At 32.0% G+C, this 16,105-nt stretch overlaps 1 protein-coding gene across 3 annotated transcripts in view; it reads right to left on the reverse strand.

Moving 5' to 3' along the window:
- Nucleotides 1–10,007: 10,007 nt before the first annotated feature.
- The window catches only part of LOC145321644 (SET and MYND domain-containing protein DDB_G0292140-like), a 35,200-nt gene continuing 29,102 nt past the window's right edge, over nt 10,008–16,105 (reverse strand). The window contains exons 10-16 of one of the 3 annotated variants that reach the window (XM_080163134.1): nt 15,806–15,859; nt 15,420–15,487; nt 12,782–12,837; nt 11,937–11,977; nt 11,387–11,417; nt 10,766–10,798; nt 10,008–10,371 (exon numbers count right to left, since the gene is read on the reverse strand). In XM_080163134.1, the coding sequence (XP_080019260.1) occupies nt 10,350–10,371; nt 10,766–10,798; nt 11,387–11,417; nt 11,937–11,977; nt 12,782–12,837; nt 15,420–15,487; nt 15,806–15,859 (305 nt within the window). In that variant the 3' untranslated portion in view covers nt 10,008–10,349. The remainder of the gene's footprint in view (nt 10,372–10,765; nt 10,799–11,386; nt 11,418–11,936; nt 11,978–12,781; nt 12,838–15,419; nt 15,488–15,805; nt 15,860–16,105) is intronic. The other 2 variants (XM_080163133.1, XM_080163132.1) reach the window with 2 other exon arrangements.

The raw sequence follows: 16,105 nt of genomic DNA on the forward strand, positions 1-16,105 counted from the left end.
CGTCGCTACACTTCCAGATTAAGTAATTTAGAAACCCCTCCCTCTTATGAGCTTTCTTCTGACTTCCTAAGCCAGCTTAAAAATTCCATTTCCCCGTTCTTCAATTTAATCTCTTGCTTTCTCCAATTTTTATCAATCTTTAAAAGGAAAGCTTTCTTATGATTAGGGTCAGTCCGTGCGTCCGAAGATAACAGACAGCTTTTATGGCTCTTATAATTGTCATATCGATTTTAAAATTGGCATAATGATTCCTGTAATAATTAGGCATAAATTTAAAAGCGCAGCAGCTATATAATAAGCACCAAGTTAGTAGGTCCCTTTAAAACATTATGATTATGATTGCATTTTTATATTTTAGATAATTATTCGGATCATGGAAAGAATAAGAAGTAGCGGGTTTCGTCGTATTTTCACATTGACCTTTCTCCTATTTCTAGCCCCTGCGGGGGGGCTCTAATCCTGCAGGACCTATTTTCTAACCTAACCTAACCTAAAATAACCTTTCAAAAGCTACTTTACAAATGCGACGAAACCTGCAACTTCGTTTTCTCCTATCTCTAGCCCCTAGGGAGGCTCTAACCCTGCGGGCCAATCATTAATATGTACTTAACCTAAAATAACCAATCAAAAGCTACTAAATATTATTTATCCTTTCCTGAATTGCAGTCTTATTTAATGATCTACGCTTTTATGGATGTTGCCATCCTTGTTTTTTCTCAACTATTATCTTGAACACATGCTAAAGTTTTAGATGGAAGATAGTTGTAGCTTTCTTTTACGTCTAGGACTAGGGCTAAGCTTGGATGGAAGATTGCTCTAGCTTTCTACACAGGTCTTGTTTTAATTTAAGACTTTGGAGGGGAAAAGATAGAGAAATAGACAGCTATAGATAGAGAGGATAGCAGGTATCTTAAGGGATAAGACAATGGCCGAGAAATTTATGCATATCCAAAATGATGATACACAAAAATAACCCTTCTTTTGATTATAAATATGGGTTGAACACTCAACTTAATGAACCATCACATCGAAATTCAATTAAAGTCCCCACAGTTGTTGAGACAACGAATAAGAAAAGATTATCTGAAAACTTGGGAACTAGTGCAATAAACAAGCTATTGTCCCCTCCCTCCCGGGACATAGACAGCTAGAGATGGAGAGGACGAGAGAGAAGGAGAGTTTCATTTTATTTCTGAGCAAAAGGGTCCAATTATCACATTTATTCATAAATACAAATGACCAATAGGCAAATACACAGACTGAACTACCAATGTAAGGCCAGTATACATTTTAATTGACCAATGGTAGGCAAGTTTGAAGTCATTTTATAAAGTCACGCTAAAAAGCTTCATTTCAGAAGGGTCAATCTACGCAAGTCTCAACTATTTTACTTTTTTAAAATATGCCTGGGATATGCCAGGAACAATAAAAAGCAAAATTCAAACACTAACACAAGAAAAAGTAACAACCCCCCCCCCACATCTTTCAAATTTATTTCAAAATAAGGTGAGGGGTTGTCTGCTTGACTGAAAACTTGGAGGAAAGCCATCGATTATTTCATTTAGATTGTAGGACTAAATATCCCTTCTCCCTGGTGTAACTATAAGTCCTTTCCTTTTCTTCATCTGCCTGTAGACAATGGCGAGGTAATTTCTAGAAATACTTGACTATCTAATTTCACAGTAAAGTTATATCTCTAAATGGCCTGATATATGTTTTACAATTAGGCTCGGCCAGTTTATCTGTAATAGATATCTCTACGTAAATCTAAGCATTTTAAAATGGTCTTATCGATTTCAAACTTGGCATATGATTCCTGAATCAGTTAGGGACCAATTAGAAAGTATAGCAACTCTATAATCATTACCAAAAATTCTGTATGTCTGTCCATTGGAAACATGATGGTTTTTTGGCTTCATATAAACATAATATTTTATAAGTCTAAATCTTTCCATTCACTGGATTTTTGGAATATGGATTCCTAGGAAGATTAAATGTTAAAAGCGATACATCTCTATAATAAAGTCTTGAAATTTAAGTACATATTAAGCATCATGTATTCAAGTAATTATGTCATATATATTTATGATTTTTTTTCTTCTAAATATTTGTGAATTACCGGATATCCAGCTGGATATCCGATATTCGAATAGTTTTAATATCTTTTAAGCTTCACTTTTATGTAAGTTTCCATTCTTGTTTATCTTATTCTAGCCGATGCACTTTGATAGTCGCCAATCAAACTAGCTTTCTTTTTAAATTTCTTACTTACTTCATTGGAACACAGTGAGAGAAGGGGCAATGTACTTTTGATTATACTAATTAAACATTTTATTAAACTAATTGGTTTGTTGTACAAACATTTCCACCAATAAATATAATCTACAGAATGCATTACTTGTTTAAACAATACTTAAAATTGTTAATGCTTGTTTTATTTCCAATTTAACAAGGCTGATGATATCCAGAGAATATGCAACTACGAGGATATAAAACCTAAGGGATGTAGATTGATAGATTTTTATAATTTTACCTTTTTAAAGTCAAAGAAATTTTCTTCAATTTTTTTATAAGATGTATTTAAAAGATGTGATATAGTAGTTGTCGAAATCAGACCCAACATTACAAGGATGTACAAGAGGGTTGGGCTGTAATAAGTGGTAATAACCGTTTCTAATCCATTTGGGGTAAAATTTTTAGGGCTTCAAAAACTTAAATTACCCCTACCAAAAAAAAGTCCTTGGCTCGAGCCCTATTCTAAAAATGCCAATGTAACTTAATTCATGTGTTGACAAAACGATTATTTCAGGCAAATACTCGAAGCAAGAAAAAGTGGCCCCACAGATTATGACGTCATACGATAGAATAACCAATAAGAGGCCAGCATAAATTTTACAATTGGTGTATACTGGCCTCTCATTAGCTATACTATCGTATGACTATGACGCCATAATCTGTGGAGCCACTTTTTCTTGCTTCCAAATACTCAACAAGTTTTAGAGAAATCAACAAGTACTTATAGAGTATCATTGCTACCATATAAAAGTTTTTGCATTCATATGTTATAAGATAAAATTTCCCGTGGGTGAAATTTTTCATATTTCATCTTAGTTTTCTACATAATAATACTGCAACAATTTTATACAAATCTCATCAATTTTTGTTTTTTTATTTTTATACTAACGGCTACGCCCCCCGAAGGCCTCTAGGGTCCTTGAGGAGGGGGAAGTCGACATCTCCCCAACTTTCAATTGTATCTTTAAAAAGAAAAAAGGTTTTAAAAATTTTGGGGAGTCATTTTTCAAGTGGCGATTTCTCTTGTGAGGGTGATGGTACCCTCCCCCAAAATAGATAAAATATTTCCAGGATCTATAAGATGCCACCCTGTAAAGGAGAACCATATCAGTTCAGAGGTTAGCTAGTTCTTCAGCTAACTTCAGTAAACACAAACGAACAGAGATCCTTTTACTAAACATAAGGATTATTTAGAATTCCTAAAATAATGCATATCTACCTGTATGTCCAGTATAGGATCTGGAAAAGTGCAGACCTGATTGCAGCACAATTTTTAGTGAAGTTTGATATTGGTCCAGGGAAAATTTTAGGCTACTCGGAAGGAGGGAAAGTCGCATTGCAGATAAAATCCTTAGAAAAAGTCCTTACATAACTTTTCCCTTTGTGGCAAATACCATCTTTAACAATAAATCTCAATGCTAACATAATCTTGAAAATAAACGAGTTTAAAATGGAAACATAAACCAATTGACAGTAATTGAAGAAGTTTTACACTTTCTGTATTAAAACATAAATAAAATTAAATGTGATATTCAATGAATTTGAATTGTTTGTCCTGATTTAAGTTTATATTGGCATCTGACATGAATGTGTTATAACTTTACGCAGGAACCACATTAGTGTTCTTCAAACCTTGCTATTCCCATCTAATATATTGTATTTGTGTCTCTTGGTCTATTATGATCTCATAAACAGCTATACCAACAAATCTGTGAGTCTCTTGGAAGCTTTCTTTTTTTTCCTATGCAGGTTTTAAACTATTCTCCAGGTTAGTAAACCCCAAGTAAAATATTACCAATTATACAATTAAATCTCTCGAACACTTTCAGATCTTAGAGTTAGGTTCCTTACTGTAAAATAGCCTTAATCCTGTCTTGGAAAGATACAAGGCTTTAGGCTATACTGAACAGTTTGAGATATTATTGTGCATTGTTACACCTGTTGATAAGCAAAAGCTTTAACTAATAATTACTTTCACCGCCACGCAACTTTGCCTAATCTATAATACAAAGTAGCTTGATGTCTGTCCGTCTGTCCGTCTGACCGTCTGTCCGTCTGTCAGTCTGCCTGTCTGTCCCTTAAGATCTCGGTAACCACTGAACTGATCGGATTCTACTCTTCAGGGAATATACCTACTGGTCCTGTGGTGGTTTTAGGCTATTTTCTTGGGGGGTGGGACACCCCCAACCCCCCCAAAAATAAAAAAATCCAACCCCCCAAATTTTTTTTTTTACATTTTTTGTAAAATCTCAGTAACTGCTGATCAAAATGGGCTCTACCCTTCTGGGAATATACCTACTGGTCCTCTGGTGGTTTTAAGCTATTTTCTTGGAGGGTGGGACACCCCAACCCCCCAAAAAATAAAAAATTATTTTTTTTTTAATTTTTTTAAAACAAAAGCCAGTAATTGGGGTGGGGGAACCCCACTACAACATGGCGCGAAGCCCCCATGAATCCACCCCCCCCCCCCAAAAAAAATCAAATATTTATTTTTTAATTCTAATTTTTGTGTATGCAAACAACCTAGGTCTAATTTTTACGAATTGAAATTTTTGTGTATATGGCAAACAACATGGGTTTAATTTGTACAAATTAAAATTTTTGTGCTTAAAGCGCACAACCTGGGTTTAATTTTACCACAGAGTAATTAAACAAAGAATATTTTTTTGAATATTTCTATTAAGGAGGGTTGACTTCCCAAAACTATATAGGGCGAAGCCCCTAGAGGCTAGGGGCGAAGCCGCTAGTATATTATAAATAAAAACAAGGATGACAACATCCATAAAGCGAAGCTCTGAAACAGTAGGACAAACGGACATTAACACTTGTATAGTGTCATAACAGAATAATCATAATATAAATGTATAAGAGTCAAAGCAAAATTGTAAGTAAATTTGTTGAAAAACTGCTTGATTCAGGATAATGTTTATGGACATACTTACATTTTTAGGACTTGATTATAGAGTTGCTTCGCTTATTAAATTATACTTTGTTGTCCCAGGAATTAATATACCAAAAATCAGATCAATCGGATGATTAGATCACATAAAAATTTGTTGTTAAAAAAGTAAAAAAATCAACATGTTTAAAATGGACGTACGGAGATTTTGGTGATGATTATAGAGTTGCTACGCTTTCTAAATCGTACCTAACTACTAAAGGAATCACTATGCAAAATTTGAAATCGATAGGACAATTCTAACATGCCAAAATTAACGAAAAAAGCTATCCGTTACGGACGTTCGGACGGACGGACGGACGTACGGACGTACGGACGGACCGACCCTAATTATAGAAAAGCTTCGCTTTTAATAATTATAGAAAAGCTTCGCTTTTAATAACTTTTAAATTGTTATAAAAATACAGATCTTATATAATAAGACTATAAACGGTAATTCATGTAATCCCAAATTGCCACAAAATATACCCTGAACTAATGGTGGAAAACTTTGGTCACTGAATGCAAGAACAACCCAATTAAATCTCCAATGCTTCTAAGCAAAATAATGAGAAATATTTCTTTAAAAAGTTGAGTGCCTGTTTATTATCCAATATCCCCTCCCTCCCTGTTTAAAATAGGCTTTTTTTCTAGAATAGTACAGGTTGTTAGGAAACTGTTGATTAGTAAATGATGCCAAGACTTTAGGATGCATCAATAGACACATTCAAAACATTTAATTCAAATCTATAAAATAGACATTTGTTGAAGTTTGAATTTTAAATCTTCGGGTATAGTCCCTTTCGTGGCAACGCCTCTTAAGGGGCGATTCGTCGTATTTTCAAAATTGCTTTTGATTGTTAATTTTAGGTTAGGTGATTGCCATGAAGGGTTAGGCAATCGGCCCCGCAGGGTTAGAGCCCCCCGCAGGGGATAGAAATAGGAGAAAAGCCACTGCGAAAATACGAAGAAACGCCCCTTAAGAGGCGTTGCCAAGAAAAGGGACTATACCCAAATCTTCTATAAAAAGAAAGATTTTTATATTTGGCTAAGAATCTTATACCAAGTCATATACTTTTTTTGTTTGTCTCTTTGTCTGATTTATGATTTTAATGGATGCTGTCATCCTTGACCTTGTTTCATTTAGGCTTTCATTATTAATTTAATTTCATTTGTTATGAAAAGAAATTAAAGCATTTAGGATTTAATTTTGCTTTACAAGAGAGACATTTCTGGAAAACTTGACTTTCAAATCTCGGGTATAGTCCCTTTCGTGGCAATGCTCCTTAAGGGGCGTTTCTTCGTATTTTTACAGTAGCTTCTCTCCTATTTCTAGCCCCTGCGGGGCAATCACCTAACCCAATATAACCTAACCTAACCTGAAATAACCAATCAAAAGCCATTTTGAAATTACGACAAATCGTCCCTGAACGGGCGTTGCCACGAAAGGGACTATACCCCAAATCTCCTATAAAAAGAAAACTTTGATTTTTTGTAAATGATTTTAAAACTTGGCTAACATAAATATATAAACCCGCGACCATAGCTTAACAAGGAGCGCATCCGCTAGTCGTCGGGAAGGTGATAGGTTCGAATCTCGGTCCAACAAAGAGTCATAACTAAAGACGTTAAAAATGATTCCTACTGCTGCTCTCTCAGATGCGCGATATAAATAGATAGAGTAGGGGGAATGCCTAGGCCCAAAACAGGCGCAACTTATTACCATGTACAGTTGGACTTCTCAGACAAAGGTTATGCAATCAAAGTGTACTCGAAGCGCTACCACGCCCCTAGAGTCAATAATCAATATTCATATACTGTATGGTATGTCCATTTGTCGGATTTTCTAATTTATTTTATAAGATGCTACCATCCTTATCTTATCTTATTCAGACTTTCATTGTTTTATTTAGTTTAGTTTGCTTTGATTGATTTAAAAAGGCTGTTTTATCATTTCTGGTTTTTCTATTAAAACAAGGATGACAACATCCATAAAAGCAAAGCAGAATATAGATGTATCAAATCGAAAAGAATTATAAGTGAATTTGTTGAAAAACTGCTTGAATACAGAATATTGTTTAAGAACATACTTACATTTTAAGGACTTTATTATAGACATGCTTCGCTCATAACATTGTTCTTTGTTGTCATAGGAACCCTAGTTATAAAAAAAGCTTCGCTTTTAAAAAGATGAGAATAATTTATCAAATATTTTATAAATTTTATTTATTGTGTCTTCAGGTACTACAGTCACTATTTTATGCATTAAATCACAAGAGTTATAATAGTTATTTATCGCATCGTATTATAGACAGCTTTCCGCGGATATTAAAATGAAACATTATAAGATTAAAACCAGTATAAATGGAACCGAAGGGCCAAAGGCCCTGTCTAACAAAACTGGTATTAATTTTATTATTTATATTTTAATATTCGTAGAAAATCATCTGTAATACGATGCTATACATGATTTTTCAGTATGGCTGAGAACCGTTTCTTATCCAGCGGATTTTAATCATTTTCTAAGCCATACTGGAATAAATTATTATAATCATTATGATGGTGATGATACTTCTTCCCGGAACCCATTAGTGAAAAGACTAAAAGAACCCAAGTAAAATTAAACTAGGTTTTGCTATCTTAGGTTTGATGTACAAAGATAATTTACCACAATTTGAAGATTTTTTCATGGTATAAGCAAAGAATTTGATAAAATCTGATATTAATCATCAAACCAATCAATTTATAAACTTGGGTTCTTTACAAGTTTTCAAGCACAGATTTCCGGAAGGGTTTAATGAGTGATGATAACAGGAAACAGGAATTTACTGGATGAAAATTTAACAAGGAACTATTCATGGACGAGCGGCGAATACTAATAGATGCATTAATACTATAGTCATGTAATTGATGATTACAAAGTTTTACTAAAGCACTAAATAATTTTTTAAAAAAGAAAATTGATTTTTACACTTAACACTCAATTTAAATATATTCATGATTTATAAAGATCTTTAAGGCATAATAAACGTTTGATTGATAAAAATAAAGCATTTGATTTAAAGAAATTCTATTTTAAATCAACGTCAATTTTCTCTGAAACTCTCAATTTCATATCCATGAAAAGTCCTTTTTAAGGTTCCAGGACAAATGCAGGAGTCCCAAACGTCGGAGTGGACAAACGCAGGAGTGTTAAAATATTAATTTAATTAAGTATTTCTATACAGATTAGGTTAGGTTAAGATAAAAAACCTAAAAGATGGTCTAAAATATGTTGAATTTGGTTAAGTTTTCACTCCGACGTTTGTCCACTCCGACGTTTTGGACTCCTGCGTTTGTCCTAGGACCCTTTTTAACAGTAGTAATCCTTACAGTCCTTGATGTTTAATGAGAGTAACCTTTAACATGAAATATATAAGATGGAAAATGGAAAATGGAGAAAGTCGATCTATGTGACGTCATAAAAATGAGGTAAATAATAGGAGAAGTAGAAAAGAAACCCCCTAAAAAAGAGATGGATAATAACTCATTTTTATGACGTCACATATCTTTTTTTGAGCGACTTTCTTCATTTACATAAGATGTAGAAAAATGAAAATATCACATTATTTTTAAAACTAGAAGTTGTACAAATCGTTCATTTCAAGAAATATTTACAAAATATTTTATTGAAAGCGAAGCTTTTCTATAATTAGGGTCGGTCCGTACGTCCGTCCGAGACAGATAGCTTTTTTTCGTTAATTTAGGCATGTTAAAATTGTCCTATCGATTTCAAACTTTGCATGATGATTCCTGTAGTAGTTAGGTACGATTTAGAAAGCTTAGCAACTCTATAATCATTACCAGAATGTCCCTCCGTCCATTTTAAACATGTTGATTTTTCTACTTTTTTAACAACAAATTTTTATGTGATCTAATTATCCGATTGATCTGGTTTTTGGTATACTGATTCCTAAGACAACAAAGTACAATATTATAAGCAAAACAATTCTATAATCAAGTCCTAAAATGTAAGTATGTCCATAAACATTATCCTGTATCAAGCAGTTTTTCAACAAATTTACTTACAATTTTGCTTCGACTTTTATACATTTATATTCTGTTTATTTAGTTCTGACACTATACAAGTGTTAATGTCCGTTTGTCCTACCGTTTCAGTGCTTCGCTTTTATGGATGTTGTCATCCTTGTTTTAAATAATACACTGTTAAAAATAATTTTTTCATTTAGTATCAATTGATACCCTGGGGAGTAGCACTATGTAGTACTATATAACACAATAATTATCACTATAGAGAATCATTACATTTTTTAGTATCAATTCATACCTTCTAGCATATTGATCAATATTATACAGTTTAGTTTATTAATATAGTATTATTTCATACCCTCTAGACTAAGGATCAATACTTTACAGATTAGTTTATTATTATAGTAACAATTCATACCTTCTAGAGTAAGAATCTATACTGTATAGATTAATTAAAACAGACACCAAGCGTGCACACCTCCCGTGGAAGTGTTATAAGCAATGGCTTGGTCATTTTAGACAAAGATAAAAAGTTTCCTTTCATGGTTAAATTTATAGTTTTGATTTTTATAAGTATAGTTGACCATAGTTTTTAATTTTAAGGATCAGTGCTAAGCCCTAAACATTTTTAAAGTCATTTTGTTTACTAAAATTACATTTAAATTATTGTTTTATGGCTCTGCTTGGTATGTTTGTTGATATCATAAAATGTATATGTACATATAATAATCAAATATTATAAACTGATCTTTTATCCAAAGTAAAACAGTTTTATACTCTACAGGGTATCAAAAATTACGATAGAGAGTATAAGAAACTTTCATCTATCATAATGAATTTTATTACATAGAGCGTATTGGATAAAACTATATAGGCACATTCTTTAATTAGTAATACATATTACTCCTGAGAACACTAAGTAATACTCAATACAGTATTGGAATCTTCCTTGTATCATAATAAGTTTTTTTGCTAGAATGTATGGGATGATACTATACATTAATGAAATGAATATATGGTATTATCTAATGCTAAAAAAAAAATTTATTTTTAACAGTGTAGTTCATGATTGAGTTGAAATATTCCTTTATTTATCATCTGCCAAGCACCTAAAACAAAGAAGTCGATATGTTATAGGTTTGTAATTTTTTTCTAAACTTTTTATAGCCTTATCAGGGGTAGGCTTGGAAAAACAGAACATGCTATTTTGGTAGTTTCCCTTTACAAGTGACCATCGAGCATTAAACCCCCAATACCATTTGTCCCTATACCATTATCTGTTTTTCCCATTAATGCTTTGCTATTCTTACTTTGACATATAGGAGCATTACAAATTCTTTATCAAATTTTAAACAAAATAGCAAAGATTAAAGAAAAACATACTTCTTTCGCATCTTATATAATATCTCGGGGTTTATATAAATGGCTTTGATCTTAAAACTTTTAATCTTAATATTCGTGGAAAGATGTCTATAATACGATGCGAAAAATAAATATAATTACCTCTCACATTTACATTCAAAATTCCACCCGGCTCTGAAAATATAATAAACTTTATATATGTACTGTTGCATCTTTAAAAGATAGATATTTATACGCTTATGTTTTAAAACATCAATATTTGGGCTATTTTTAGATTATATTTCAGTTGCATGTTCGATATTTTACGAGATATTTATTAGTCCCATATTTTTTAAAGCAAAGCTTTTCTATAATCAGGGTTGGTCAGTACGTCCGTCAGTCACTGACAGTTAGCTCTTTTCGTTAATTTTACCAAGTTAGAATTGTCCTATCGATTTTAAATTTTGCATAGTGATTCCTGTATCAGTTTGGTACTATTAAGAAAGCGTAGCAACTCTATAATCGTTACTAGAATGTCCGGGCGTTCATTTTAAACAGTATCCTGTATTTGACCAGTTTTTCAACAAATCTACTTACAATTTCGTTTCAACTTTTATACATTTATATCATATTCAGTTATGACACTCTACAAGTGTTATCAATCGTTTGTCTTACCGTTTCAGAGCTTCGCTTTTTTGGATGTTGCCATTCTTGTTATATAAAATTTTAAAGGAAAGAATTAAATTAAGAGAGAAAAATTGCATGATTCTGTATTTTTTTTACCTTAGAGTTTCTCTTCTTGTTTCTAGGTCTTCTAAAAGTATTTTATTTAAAAATTAGTGCAAAAATAAAAAGTTATATTTTTGCAAGAACGCATCCATGTAAAATAAAGGAGACTGGCTAGCTGTTATAAAATGAGTAATATGTGACATGAATTTTTGAAAAATACCTAAAAATCTATTTACAAAATGAAAAGAATATAAAATCATCAGTTTAAAATGCTTTTAAAACTTGATGTCTCATTCAAATCAAAGAAGTGGTTTGATTTAAAACAATTTATGGTCTTTCTACTTAAACCTATTTCTAAAACACCAAACCCCCCATACTGTTTCTTTTTTAAAAAGAAAAACTACATTAATCAAGCCCCTGCAGAGGGTTTCTAACTTTCAATAATCTGATGCGATATAGCATATACACGATACTAGCTAGCCCTGCGGGGCTATCCTAACTATTATCTAACCTTACCTAAAACAAGTGTGAATAATAAGTTTTCATCAAAAGTCGGTTTCATGAAAACTAACAATTTTTTAATAAAAAATAAAAAATAATTTACCGTTATAATCTATATAGCTGTTAAAAAGTTCCTCTCCTTTCCTATATAATATAAAATATGTTATTAAAGGGTGTGCAAAAAAAATGGGGACATTTTTAAAATTCAAATTGCGCGGCTTGTGTTAATAGTAGAAAAACATTGCGCATATCGTTAGAACCGTTAAGAAGTCTAATTTTTGGAAATATAAGAACGATTCCTCTGCTACAAATAATCTAGGAGCTAGGTGGTAAAATGTTCCAAAATTTACTCGCAAATCAAGTTTTAAGGTAGTTGGGACATTTTTAAACATAGCTCCTAAACTAAACGTAGCACAGGAATCGTTTTTATATTTCCTAAATATAGACTGCTTAGCGGTTCTAACGGTATGCGTAGTATTTTTCTACTATTAACACAAGCCGCGCAATTTCAATTTTGAAAAGGTCCGCATTTTTTTTGCACACACTTTAGGTTGAATACGAATTGAAAAAACAAAAGAATCCACTTTGATAGGCGTTGATTGTTAGAGCTATAATGGGCTTCCTAGCAAGGATATTACCGATCCTTATAAAACAAGATCATGCAATTTAGGCATATTCATTTATTGTAATATTTTTCACTTTAGAAATTACAAATAGTTTTTCATGTTAGAGATTTGCAGAAAAAAAATCTAGAATGGCTGGTTTCAGCGGGTTGTGTTTTTTTAGGGAAGCCTCATATATGTCTTGGGATATTTTAATACTCTTTTTCGAGCTTTTAGATTTTCCTAAAGACTAGAGGTGAATCTACCCTTCATATATTTTATGTTGTATATACTATATATACCTAGCTTACTATGTCAGTATGACAGTTTTGTATCAAATCTGTACCTGATATCTCTAATAGCAAAACACTCCATATGATCGTCCTCACTAATGTAGCGATACTAAAATAAACATAATTACAAAAAAAGAAAAGATTTTTATTTAAGTAAAAAACAATTTAGATAATATTGTCTTTCTGTTTGTCCTTTTGTCAGCGAGAAAAAGAGAGAGAATATGTGAAATAATAAATAGTTTAAAATCACGCAACCTTTCCTAAAAAAAAGTATATTTGTCTTTTCTAGAGTGGCCGACAGACTGATGGTTCAAGAAGGTTACTAACTGGATGCTTGTTGGGATATATACACCAAAAATTTAGCAGTATCCTTATACTAAAGTAACAGGATGTCTGTCTGTTTGTCTGTGTGTTTGTACCGAAGTATCTCGCTAACCGCTGAACCAATCGGGTTCTCCTTAACAGGGTAGCTTCTCATAGGTCCCGGGAAGGTTTATAACTATTTTAAGGGAGGGTACCAATACCCTCCCAAGAGAATTTATAACTATTTTGGGGGAGGGTACCACAACCCTCCCAAGAGAGATCGCCCCGAGAAAAAAATTAAATTATTTAAAAATGGGAAGAGGGAGGCACCCCCCCCCCCCCTCAAAAAAAAATTTCCCCCCTCAAAAATTTTTTAAAAAGTTTTCTTTTAAAATCTAAAATAATAAATTGGGTTATAAAATTCGACTCTCTTCTCCTCAAGTGCCCCTAGATGCCGCTAGTATATTAAATGGTAACCAAGAAAATCCTATTTCCCCCATAGCGCTACTAAAAGCTAGACAACCCCCCCCCCCCCAACCCAAAAAAAGGAACTTACCGTAATATTAGGAGCACAAGAATACCTAGTTAGTAAGAGCATGTAACTATAGAATATAATTATAAATATAGTAAACTTACTGTAATATTAGGAGCACAAGAATGGTTAGTAAGAGCATGTAACTATAGAATATAATTATAAATATAGTAAACATACCGTAATATTAGGAGCACAAGAATGGTTAGTAAGAGCATGTAACTATAGAATATAATTATAAATATAGTAAACTTACCGTAATATTAGGAGCACAAGAATAAATAGTAAGAGCATGTAACTATAGAATATAATTATAAATATAGTAAACTTACTGTAATATTAGGAGCACAAGAATGGTTAGTAAGAGCATGTAACTATAGAATATAATTATAAATATAGTAAACATACCGTAATATTAGGAGCACAAGAATGGTTAGTAAGAGCATGTAACTATAGAATATAATTATAAATATAGTAAACTTACCGTAATATTAGGAGCACAAGAATAAATAGTAAGAGCATGTAACTATAGAATATAATTATAAATATAGTAAACTTACCGTAATATTAGGAGCACAAGAATGGTTAGTAAGAGCATGTAACTATAGAATATAATTATAAATATAGTAAACTTACTGTAATATTAGGAGCACAAGAATAAACAGTAAGAGCATGTAACTATAGAATATAATTATAAATATAGTAAACTTACCGTAATATTAGGAGCACAAGAATGGTTAGTAAGAGCATGTAACTATAGAATATAAATATAGTAAACTTACTGTAATATTAGGAGCACAAGAATGGTTAGTAAGAGCATGTAACTATAGAATATAAATATAGTAAACTTACTGTAATATTAGGAGCACAAGAATGGTTAGTAAGAGCATGTAACTATAGAATATAAATATAGTAAACTTACTGTAATATTAGGAGCACAAGAATGGTTAGTAAGAGCATGTAACTATAGAATATAAATATAGTAAACTTACTGGGATCAAGTCAAGCTGAGTATGCCAATAGCCTATTTTGGCACACGTTACTTGACTTGGGGGAATATTGGCATACTCTACTTGACTAGGCGGAATATTGGCATACTCTGCTTTACTAGGGGGAATATTGGCATACTCTGCTTTACTTATCAAGATATGCTTTTCCTAGAATTTTGAAATAATTTATGTATATATATAACTATATGCATTTGATTCTCTGTGTAACCAAATTGCGATGCAGCATAAAGTAGCCTAAAGTTGTTTCCTTACTCATACTATGAAAATTATATGGCATTATTTGTATGATAATGTGTAATATAGGAATTATATAACAATATGTAAATAATATGTCGTTAAATATGATATTAAAAGATTAATTTATTTTGTTATTTATGTATAAAATTGTGTCTTTTGGTAAATAAATCGGAAAATATGTTAAATTCATCTTTTTTTATATTTTTTTTGTCATGCTGCTTTGTTTGATAAACTATTGGCATACTATGCTTTACTTGATGAAATATTGGCACACGCTACTTGACTTGGGGGAATATTGGCATACTCTACTTGACTAGGGGGAATATTGGCACGCTCTGTTTTACTTGTTGCCATTGGCACATTCAGCTTGACTTGATCCACTTACTGTAATATTAGGAGCACAAGAATGGTTAGTAAGAGCATGTAACTATAGAATATAATTATAAATTATAATTACCGTAATATTAGGAGCACAAGAATGGTTAGTAAGAGCATGTAACTATAGAATATAATTATAAATATAGTAGACTTACCGTAATATTAGGAGCACAAGAATGGTTAGTAAGAGCATGTAACTATAGAATATAATTATAAATATAGTAGACTTACCGTAATATTAGGAGCACAAGAATGGTTAGTAAGCGCATGTAACGGAAAAATTCCTCGCCCAGGTCCACCTAAATGAATTGAACAAATAAAGTGAAACTCGCAGCGGGCTAAAATAACGATACCCTCAATCCACCCCATTTACCCCATCCCCTTCCCCTTCCATCCTACTGGATGAACATACTGATCAATAAATGAGTTTTATGTTAGCAACCAAAATTGACTACAATTCCCCCCCCCCCCCCCATTGTCATTATATCCATGTATAATATCATATATTTATTAAACCTAACAAACGAAATGATATTAAAAGTTTGTGCAAATTAAAGGTTCCTTAACAACAAAAGTAGTACACGAATTACTTTATCATATAAAGATTAAAATTATACCTGGTTTCGTTTTAGTAGTTGAATTTACTTCAAAAGCATTATTCTTCAACACTTCTACAAAAGTAAAATAATTTAACTTATAAATACTAATAAGTACTAGGTTTTTTTTGTCTGAAAATGCTGGTTGTATTTTAGGACACTTTAAATGTATTGAGGTAGATTCAGGCTATTTTTATGAACCCTCTGACCCCTCCCTTTAGGCTAGAGGCGAATCAAGAGGAACAATTTAAAAATTGAATCATATAAGTAGCATAATTTTATATTTTTTAATCGCCTTTTATGATATTTTTTTAAAATTTA

This window comes from Acartia tonsa, chromosome 6 (genome assembly GCF_053477335.1).
Source record: "Acartia tonsa isolate MP-2025a chromosome 6, ASM5347733v1, whole genome shotgun sequence".
NCBI classification, from domain to species: domain Eukaryota; kingdom Metazoa; phylum Arthropoda; class Copepoda; order Calanoida; family Acartiidae; genus Acartia; species Acartia tonsa.